Below are 10,872 nucleotides of genomic sequence, written 5' to 3' on the forward strand. Positions count from 1 at the left end.
GCTCTGGAGATTGGTGGTGTACCTGTGAATGCTGTGCCCCAGTGCCCACAGAAGAGGAATACCTCTGTTGCAAGGAATGGGACCGGTTGCAGCCTTATTTTCAAGGTCTGGATGTGACCGAGGACGAGACACCTCCACCTGGAGTAACGTTAGTATCCAGCTGGGCTTTATCTAGAGCTGCCAGATATATTTTGACCGTGCTTTGGAAAGCAGAGCTAAATGGTAAACAACAAACATGGCAGCACACCGGTAAGGTAAGACAACACGTTTACATGTCGTTTTCTATATGTTCTCTGACATATTGAGAACATATGAGGCGGTCTTTGTGGAAAAAAAGCTTGTTTAGTGGACTAACTTTGCACTTGAAGGTTGCCCGTTCACTTACGTTTTAACAGGTCTGATGCTACTATGCGCCCCGGCTGTATCTAGGCTAACGGCTAACATGCTAACTATTATTTTTATGTCACTAGTCACTTGAAACAAATTTAGGACGATAGGAGACAGGTTGAAATAAACCGAAATTTCCCTTTAAGTCAACTATTTTTCTATCTAACACGTTTTCTGAATTTTCATGTTTAATTATGCAAAATATGCATTATCTGACTAAATAAACAGAAATCTGAACTAGTATAAACACCTAAATGTGTATGTTGAACATTTTCTTCCAGCTAGTCTGAAAGTCTTGACCAGTTCATGAAAAAACCTGCAGTACATCTTTAGTGTCTCCTCTTACCTGAGCCACTGAACACCACAGATTTAAGGTTCCAAACTATACGACATGACGTAGCATTCCATTTAGTCTCTTAATAAAACCTGGTTGAACCAGTTCACCAGACAGGCAAATTGTTTTAGCCCGTTTTGTGCTTCACACCTGCAGAGGAATATGTATGTCTAGGTTTGAGTGTAATGATACCTCCAGGTTTCTCAGGAGGTCACTGAGGTTCTCCAGCGGGGTGTTCTTGTCGCAGGAGAACTTGCTCCGGATTGTCTCGTGCTGCTTCTGCAGCTTCGCGTAGGTTTCATTGGCCTCCTTGAAAAACTGAAGGTGGCAGAAAAAAGCTCTGATCAGTGCTCACTTGAAAACACACAGGGCACTACTGTCACAGGAGTGACTGAGCACTTACTTGGCTGTAGGCAGCATTCTCCTTCAAATGGTTATGGATACACTTGGTGATCTGGAGAAGCCAGCTCCACTGGGTCTGTAAGGTGTCCATGTAGGCCTGTGGGCACACACAGAGTCGTCATTACAACACCACTGAGTCATTTCCTGTTTAGGGTGGAAAACACACAGAAAAGACAAAGCGACTTACTTCGATCTTATCTGAGGCAGGATGGTTGTTGTTCAGGAGTCCGTCTGCTTTCACCTTCAGCTTGTTGAGGTCCTTCTCTTTCTCCTCCAGGTCCCTCATCAGACCCTGTCAGGAGAACAGAAAGTAAGGGACCCCATAGGCTAGACTTTGACCTTTAATAGCCAGATTTGTCAGGGTTCTTGCAGACTTTTTACAGTCCAATTTAAGACCTTTTTAAGACCTCAACAAAGAAAAACCGCATTAATACACGGCAGCAAACATAACGTTCACATATCATCGGTGCTCTAGTGCCTGATGCTTTAACTCCCATCGTCCCAAGTTTTTTAGTATATTTTCTGAGTTGCCTCGATGTCGTTACTTGTGACCGCGTTACGAGTAATAAAGTAATAAAATCCTGTAACTAATCATGTAACTAGATACAGTAATAGGTAGATTTGATTAGGTATTCAGACATGTCTCCGTTAGTCTAAGTTTCCTCTCAAAATTTAAGTAAAAATAAGACTTTTTAAGACATTTTATGGCCTTAAATTTTCAAAATCAAATTTAAGACTTTTTAAGGATCTGCAGGAACTCTGTGTGTATACCAATTACTCGCCCAGTATTAGGCTGAATTCATGAATTAAACTGTTTGTCGCATGTGTCTGGTTCACAAACAAATCCAAAAACACAGAAAGTTCTTGGTGAATTGAAGTCAAACTCTCACACAACTTGTGGAGTGTAATCCGAGTCTCACTTATCCAGTTATATGCTCAGTGCTTCCCAAACAAACCGCCCTTTCAAACAGGAAACTATACTCAAAGTGAAACTTACCCATGCTCTCTTCAAAGCCAGACTCCACAGACAAAAACACTAATTTTACTTTGCTGGAAACAGCAGCTGCTGGTCTACTGCTGCCACTATTTGTTGGTTTGTGTGTGTTGTTGTGTGACTTTGGTGTATGTGAACTAACCCTTTAACACACCAAAGTCACACTATAACAGAAACAAACTAACTGACTGAGGCAGCGGTAAACCAGCAGCTCCTGTGCTCAGAAATGTGAAATTACACCTTTTGTCAATGGAGTCTGGCTTTGAAGAGAACATAGATTCATTTCATTTTCATTTCAGCTCCCCATTGAAGAGGGCTGTCTGACAGCAAGGTAATGTGTTCGCTAAGTACTGAGCATGCAGCTAGATAAATGGGACTTGGATTATACTGCACAAATTGTGAGAATTTGTTCACAGATGTTCTTATGTAGTTTTTGCTCTTGTTAAATGTGAACAAGACTTCTTCACAAACTCAGCATAACGTGAGGTGAGTAATTGATATACAAATGTTTATTTGGAGGGTGACGTACTGCTTCAAGCTAAAACCACACCCCTAAACAAAGACAGAAAAATCCAAGTTCAGCTAGAGATCCTTACGGAGTAGCTCTCTTGCTTCCGGGGGATATACTGGTCAATGTTCTTGTCTCCCCAGTCGAACATCAGCTCCTCCTCCTCTCTCTCATTCACCCACATGATGGCTCGGGAGATCTCGTCGATGATGCCTTGAAGCTCACGCAGCTGATTAACCCGGCTGTGGGACATTTTCTGAGGCAGACACAAGTTTATTTAATGAATATAATTTAAGATAGTGTTCGAAAAATTGAAAAGAAAGCATTTTTGTAGGAGTGTTGTTCTACCTGCAGGCTTTCCCAATCTTGTTCCAGGATGGACAGGTTGTACTTGTCGCCCCTCATGTTCTAAAAAAGACATTTTGCTTTTAGCTCAGCTTTAAATAAGATTAGAAAACTTGTGCACACATGATGCACAGCTTATCATCCTCCTTAACCAACATGATATTCAATGAATCCAGGTCAAAGGAAATGAGCGACTAAAAAAAGCTTCAAAACAGGGAAACAGAATGACCACGTACCAGTTCATCTCTGGCGCGGTCTACTTCCTGGCTCCTCTGGATAGAGCTGTGGTTTTTGCTGTGGGTCATGATTTGCTTGTCTATGGTTTCGGCGTCATCCCCCCACGGAGCCGTCTCAATCATGCGCTACAAGATGCAGGATCACAGTTAATTAGCTTTGGAAATGTAATAACTGCTGCACACAATTACAGCGTCAAAATCAACCTCAACTGAAGGGAAATAACATATTTTGTGGAACATGACTGAACAATGGTTTATGACATAATGTATACCATATGTATACCAATTCAAAAAAGAGGGCTGGTGTTAACTCTTATTTCTTATTGTCAATAAACTCCTTGAAAACAACAAACAGCATACTTTCTAACCTCCCTGCTCTCCACCCAAAGCCCATTCACTCCTACTGAAGATTTAAATCTTTAAAAAATAGGTCACAAACACATCGCTTCATTTTTGAAAGAGCTTGGTAATTTCCTTAAACACCTAGGTGTTTAAGGAAATTACCAAGCTCTTTCAAAAACCCAGCTGGGTACTGTGCATTTTGGTAAATCCCACTCAAACAAATTGTGCATTTGTTGGGGACTATTTTCAGCTGCGAATGAATACACATTTGGTGCTCTAGTGAGTATTTGCAACAGCAGGACAGTGTATGTGGAACTGACTCCAAATAAATTAGTTTTTGGATAACAACGAGGGTCTAGAGCACAGAGGAACAGGTTTATTAGCTTTAGCCACAAAGGCAATAGTTAAAAGTGAGATCAACTCATTGTTTTAGTCTTTTCTTGTTTTGTATTATTTTGTTTTCCCAGAAGTTGGGATTTATTTCAGTCTGCAAATAGAAATAATATGCACATACATCACGTATTAATCTACAAATTCATGTAAATAAAGTCACAGCCTCTCACAGAAAATGGCAGATACTTCTATAGGACAGTGCAAAATTAGAGTTGTACCGACACCAATACCAGTATCGGAAATGCCTCCGATACCGCCTAAAATATCGGGTATCGGCGAGTACAGCCTATGACCAATCCGATACCACGTAATGCCTCATGTCATTACGCATACGCACGCTACAGGCAAACGAAACGGAAATGGAGTGGAGTTTAAAAAGCATTCTACTGTAGCCTTTAAAACGTCTTTTTCACCAAATTGTGTGGTTGCACTTTAACCTGTGTCTTGATCTGTGTTAACACTGGATAATAATAATTAAAAAAGTTTTATGGCATTCATTCTGCTATTATGGATTTATTTCTTAATATTTTACATAGAGTTTTAGGAGTTGAGACATACAACAATTTATATCCCATCTATTTTCTTTTTTTACACGCTAGTATCGGATCAGTACTCGGTATCGGCAGATACCTAAGGTTCAGGGATCGGAATCAGTATCGGGAAGGAAAAAGTGGTATCAGTACATCTCTATGCAAAACATTACAATCAAATAATTTAACATAACTTAGACACTACTGCAGTTCGAAAAAGGTGTAGGCTGAAGCTACAGCTGTAACACCAACCCTTTAAACAGCACATCATATTTAGCAGTCAACGGCAAAACAGGCAAACAGGCAAACAAGGCAACATAGCAACAAAAGGCAGCTTCCTGTTTCCTGTTCTTCTTCGTCAGTATTACAGTCTGATCGTCCATTTTCATATTTGATCAAGGCGTTATTTTTACACTTTTCTTTAAACCCACTTAATGTTCTACATGTTTTAAGCTCCTTCACCACTGTTAAAAATATGTCTCAAAGCACTTTGACTTTCTCTCTTTTGAAACAACTTTTGTACACTTTCAGGTTATAATCTGAGCTGTCAAACAAATCTTCAAATTTTATAGTCTTATGTTTAATATATAATGAGTTTATTGCCTCTCTGAATGAGGTTTTGCTCCCAATTTTTCTGGCTCTCTTTTGAAGTATGAAAAGGTGTATAGTGAGGCTTAACTTAATTTCTAATACCAATCACAAGTTTCCTGTTTGTGTTGGCTGCATGATTACCAAAAACTATCACTGTAAGTGTTACTTTCTTAGAATAAAACCATATATTTAGCATTTCCAATTATTTCCCTGTTGTATCCAAAAGTTTTAATTGCTTTAACTACAATAAAAACACACAGTGAGCCATCCTTATTTTCTAGGGAAACATAATGCTATGTCTCCACACATACACTGCTGTGCCGTCCCTGCTCTGAATTCCCCAACCTTACGTCCGTCCTTCCGCTCTTTGTCCTCTAGGTGTCAGCCTATAATCATTAAGTCTGTTGTCAAGCAGGAAACTATCCTAACTATTCCCCCCCTTGTTAGCAGCCCTCAGCTTTGATAAGAGCTCAACTGGCGAACCGACCTCAGCCAGTCCAGGCTCTTTACTCGCATTTTTTTCTCTCTCTTTCAAGGCTTTTGTTCTCTCACCACTCCCTTTTCCTTCATGGCTCCTTGGCTGAGGCTACACACACAACTTGACTGTAAAGAGACTGTCTGCAGTACAGCTAATACTCAGAGTAGCAAGGTCAACAATGGCTTATGTTGCACTGTAGATACAAGACTACAAGCAGGAACATTAGAGAGACAGTAGGTAAAAATGGCAGGTGATATGTTGCCAGGTTTGGTGATTTAAAAAAGGCAAAATCTAGAGTACAAAGACTGTGACAGAAAAACACGCAAAGAACTGTTTTTATATCTGATGACAAGGATTGAATGATTAAATATAAAGGGCGAGGCGTGAGTGGCGACAGAGTGACAGGGTGTGTTTTAGGTCGGGTGGGAGGGTTGGGGAGGTAGAGACACTCGAAGGGCGTTTTCCCATGAGCATGTTAGAGTTCTGCTGAACTGCCCTGTCCCATAACATCTGACTCAGTGGTGAGTGTCAGATTTCACACTCCTTTACTTCTACTTTTCTTTTGCTCCCACAGCGTCTTTATCTGCCTCGCTCTGTCTCTCTCTCTCTCTCTCTCTCTCTCTTTGCCTTCCTCTCTTGCCGTCTCTGTCTCAAATGGCAGAGCTCTTTCCTCTCCTTTGTTTCAACCCTTCTCCGCCTCCCCTGGCCTCTTTCACTCACGGATCAGGTTTTGGCAGCGTGTCCAGATGGTTTCAGTTACGGGAGGTCAGAATAAGAGATAGTGTAAGTGCACACCCCCCCTCCCCTCCCCCCCTTCGTCCTGCCTTCACATAAAAAATGGTGCGCCCTAATTCTGGCAGGCATATCGGCATGCACACGCATGCAGGTGCAACTATTCAAACTGCTAAAACAACAGCTTGGCACTGAGTTTTACCAGGACATTTGTGGATGAAATGCATCTCTATTATCATTTAATGATGGTGCAAATCAGTAATTACAAGTAAAGTGTAATTAAAAAGGAAACTGAGTGATCAAAGCACAGATAATTTAATTACACATGTTTATTACTGTATATGTGATTCCTACCGACATTTACAATATTGTGATGGGCCTTAATAAAGGAAAAAGATTATTTTGTAATACTGATTTCAACCATATCACCCATATTTCTGTGCTTTTGTTCTCTGATGTCTCTGACGTATGAAGAGCTCACCTTCTGTTGGGCAATCCAGGCCACGGCATCATTAAAGATCCTCCCCCCCTCGAGGGAACCCACGCTGCCTCTGTTCCGTCTCGTGGTCATACCGCCAAGTAATTGCTGTTGGATAACACCGTGCATGTGCTGCATCTGTTCTACACTGTGGGGTTGTACAAAAAAGGAAAATACTTTGTTAGTCTTCCAGGGGCACACTGAGCACTCAGCTTCAAAGAGCTCAGCTGGGCAAATCCGGCTGAATAGGAAGAATGTTGGCAAATAACTCCTCAGAGTTACTTTGTCTTTACAAGGTTCAGTTCGACTTGAAAGTAAAATTCAGATGCTTCTCTACAAGTTCAAACACCAGCTTGTGTTACCTTTTAACCTTTAAGGCATGTTGGTGTGTGCACGTTCATGAATGAACACATGCAAATGCAAACATGCAAAGACAGCAAACACTTTGCAAAGGCAAACAAACACACACTGCATCTTGTGTTACCTTGCGAAGACGTCATTGGGGATGCGCATTTGCTGCAGGTCTCTGCCGCAGACCTTCATCTGCTCCATGGTCTCTGCGGCCATGATCATGAGCTTCTCTGCCTCCATGGCTGGACCCCCCTGTGAAACCCACACAATACACACACTGAACTCCACCCACCTGCCACACTCTACTTTTTTTTTTACATCATATGGCATCAACATGTCGATGCATGAGCAGAAACACTTTCACAATGACGCCAACATCGTTATAATTACCACTAAAAGTGAAACACACACATGACATCAGTGTAATCTGCGTGCTACACTTACACTCTGGAGAATCATCTTCGCTCTCTGCAGGTATTCCTGGCACTGGCCTTTCAGGTACAGAGCCTTCTGCTGAATTGCTTGCACACTGCACATGAAGAAAACACAACAATGCATTTTCAGAGCTTGAAATGTAGCTTCAGATTATATCAATGTGTTATAAGCACTCAATTATGCACAGCTAGTATCTCTGTGTGGTTTTCTAAGCCTATAATAAGCACTATTTTAAAGAGAGATACTGTTAATATAGTTAATAGGTTACAAGATTGGTATAAATGCTTGTAAATGATCAGCGGATGTCGTGGAAATAAATGTAAAATGTCAGATCTCTTAATGAATTGATGAGGAGTAATCCTTTGTATTTAAATTCAACACAGTCTCATTCAATGTTGTGTATAGGTCATGGGGCATGAGTATGTGTCATCAATGGGTCACCACCTAGGAAAAATAACTAACCAATAACTTTCTCTCTTTAAAGAGCTCCACAAAAACTTGTTTTATTCACTTAACCTTTGCTCAGCAGGAGTTAAGCATTTTAAAAAAAAAAGGAATTTTGAAAAGGAAATAGTTTAAAAAGCTCTGGCACAGACTGTTGACACTGACATGATGGTGACTGATAGTAGTGGGAGGACATTTTGAGGGGCGTGTGCATGTATATCCTCTGTTGTAATTCAGAATAATCAGCAGTGACACAACTAGGATAACATGGAAACACACTTGCGAAATAATTATAACAAATGACGTTTTAGACAAAGACGTGGGAAACATGAAAGTACAGTTTCACCTACAAAAATTTTGGATACTTCACGTACCTGTAGGAACAATTAGCTCTGACAGACTTCACCTGTCTGCTAGTCAGCGGTGAGCTAGCCTTTTTGAAACTTGTTTGATGACATTTTTCTTTTTAATTGCGCCTATAGTAACGACATAATCCTCTAAAACATTTCCAAATGGGTTAATGTCTTTGCTTGGACACAGCTGACATAATAATTTTCAAGAGTTTGTTGCATTTTGTTTGTTAGGAAGACTGAACTTTTTTTACATGAGTTTTAATGGCTAATTGAAGTACACCCTGGTGCCGTGACACTCATTTTAAAGCAATTTTAAAATCTTACTTGACTCCTCCACCACCTCCACCACCTCCTCCACCTCCACCAGCACCCATGGCGAGTTTCTGTGCACCCCCGCCGTGCATGGAGGTCCTGGAGAAGGTGTAGGACGTGGTGTATCCGTCCCCTCCTTGGTAATCTCCCTGGAAGCCGTTTCCACCGACGAACACGTCGTTTCTAAAACTTGGACTCGACAAATCCTGCCGCGAGTTGCTTCTCTGGCCGATGGTGGCCAGCCTCGAGTTGGAGCCGTACAAACTCATGTTTGCTGAGTTGTTGTTTTTTCCCCCAGATACTTTAAAGAAAGAATAAAGTTAGTTTTGCTCCGCTGTCCAGACAGAGGACAGACCGCGCGCCTCTCCCCTCCCCGTCTCCTGTTGCGCAGATAATTCAGCTCTGCTGTGAATAGACGGAAGCTGACCGCTTTTGGAGAGAAACCACACCTTGCTATGTTTACGAAACACTCCTGCACCCACTTGCCTGTGTGTGGGAAGATTATGGGCTGTCATTTGTTTCTCCTAAAAAGTTGTGTTGCAATCAAAACTTTGACTTTTCAATTGAATTATGATGAAATACAACTTGTGTTTAACCTTATGACTAATTATGTTATTATCTATTAAGACACAGGGCTGGGGAAAGTGACTTGAAGCTTAATAGATAATCTACTTTGCCCTATTCTTAGTTAATATGAGAAGCAGCCTGTGTTTCTACCATAAAAGCAATTATTTGCCAACTTTCAAAACATTCTATAAATTAGGAGACTTTTAATTATGTCTGTGGTCAATTTAAGAACATATTTGTCATTGTATTGTGACATCTATTGGATTTTCTTTTATTGCAAGGTGCACCCATGGATGGATTGCAGAACAGGCCTAACAGGACACAAGCCCAGGGGCCCAAAATGTCAGGGGCAACCCTCGCCCTCAGTTGCAACATGTCACTCAAATTAGCACAGGCCAGACAGGGACCAAAACTGACCACAAAGAGACACAAAGAGACCACAAAGAGATGTGAAGGACTTCAAAGAGACACAAAATAACTACAAAGACAGGCCAAACAACCAGAAAGAGATGCAAAACGACTACAAAGTGACACAAAACAACAAAAACAGACATAAAATTACTTCAAAGAGACACAAATAACTACAACGAGGGGCCAAACAACCACAGAGACACAAAAAGACCACAAAGAGATGCAAAGGACTGCAAAGACACGCAAAATGACTACAAAGTGACACAAAACAACCATAACAGGCATAAAATTACTTCAAAGATACACAAAATAACTACAACGAGGGGCCAAACAACCAGTAAGATTCACAAAAAGACCACAAAGAGATGCAAAGAACTGCAAAGAGACACAGAATAACTACAAAGACAGGACAAACAACCAGAAAAAGATGCAAAATGACTACAATGTGACACAAAACAACCAAAAAAGACATAAAATGACTCCAAAGAGACACAAAATACTACAAAGATGGGCCAAACAACCATAAAGTGACACAAAGTGACTACAAAGTCCCACAAAACAACCAAAAAAAGACATAAAATTGGGGCGTCGGTGGCTTGGTGGTGGAGCGGGCGCCCCATGTGCAGGGCTGATGTGGCAGCGGCCCGGGATCGAGTCCAGCCTGTGGCCCTTTGCTGCATGTCATCCCCCCTCTCTCTCTCTCCCCCCCTTTCACGCTTTCCTGTCCTGTCCATTAAAGGCAAAATGGCCAAAAAAAAACTTTAAAAAAAAAAAGACATAAAATTATTCCAAAGAGACACAAAGATGACCTCAAAGAGACCCAGTGACTAAAGACACAATAAACGAAAGACACAAAATAACTGCAAAGAGACACAAAATACCTACAAAGACGGGCCAAACAACCAGAAAGAGAAACAAAATGACTAAAAAGTGACACAAACCAACAAAAAAAATACAGAAAAGGACACAAAATGAGCACAAAGGAACACAAAAACACTCCAAAGAGACCCAAAAACATCACACACTTTGTATGTCTTGCTCTGATGTAAAAGAGGTGGTGGGGCCCTTTGCATATCTGTGCCCAGGGGCCCATTGTCTCATAATCCACCCATGTGTGTACCTTGTATTTTGTTATATCTACAATGAAACCGGTTTGCAGTGTTTGCAACAATATCGAATTAGATCATAAAAATAGACAATTCTGCATTTTACTGTTATGATATTAGATTGATAACATCTGGTAAAGTCT

At 41.0% G+C, this 10,872-nt stretch overlaps 1 protein-coding gene across 2 annotated transcripts in view; it reads right to left on the reverse strand.

Moving 5' to 3' along the window:
• The window catches only part of LOC126408756 (desmoplakin-like), a 22,502-nt gene extending 13,444 nt beyond the window's left edge, over positions 1-9,058 (reverse strand). The window contains exons 1-10 of one of the 2 annotated variants that reach the window (XM_050074416.1): positions 8,658-9,058; positions 7,546-7,630; positions 7,235-7,353; positions 6,754-6,898; positions 3,207-3,332; positions 2,974-3,033; positions 2,714-2,881; positions 1,311-1,415; positions 1,125-1,220; positions 914-1,039 (exon numbers count right to left, since the gene is read on the reverse strand). In XM_050074416.1, the coding sequence (XP_049930373.1) occupies positions 914-1,039; positions 1,125-1,220; positions 1,311-1,415; positions 2,714-2,881; positions 2,974-3,033; positions 3,207-3,332; positions 6,754-6,898; positions 7,235-7,353; positions 7,546-7,630; positions 8,658-8,914 (1,287 nt within the window). In that variant the 5' untranslated portion in view covers positions 8,915-9,058. The remainder of the gene's footprint in view (positions 1-913; positions 1,040-1,124; positions 1,221-1,310; positions 1,416-2,713; positions 2,882-2,973; positions 3,034-3,206; positions 3,333-6,753; positions 6,899-7,234; positions 7,354-7,545; positions 7,631-8,657) is intronic. The other variant, XM_050074417.1, reaches the window with a different exon arrangement.
• Positions 9,059-10,872: the final 1,814 nt, after the last annotated feature.

This window comes from Epinephelus moara, chromosome 21 (genome assembly GCF_006386435.1).
Source record: "Epinephelus moara isolate mb chromosome 21, YSFRI_EMoa_1.0, whole genome shotgun sequence".
In the NCBI taxonomy this organism is placed as follows: Eukaryota; Metazoa; Chordata; class Actinopteri; order Perciformes; family Serranidae; genus Epinephelus; species Epinephelus moara.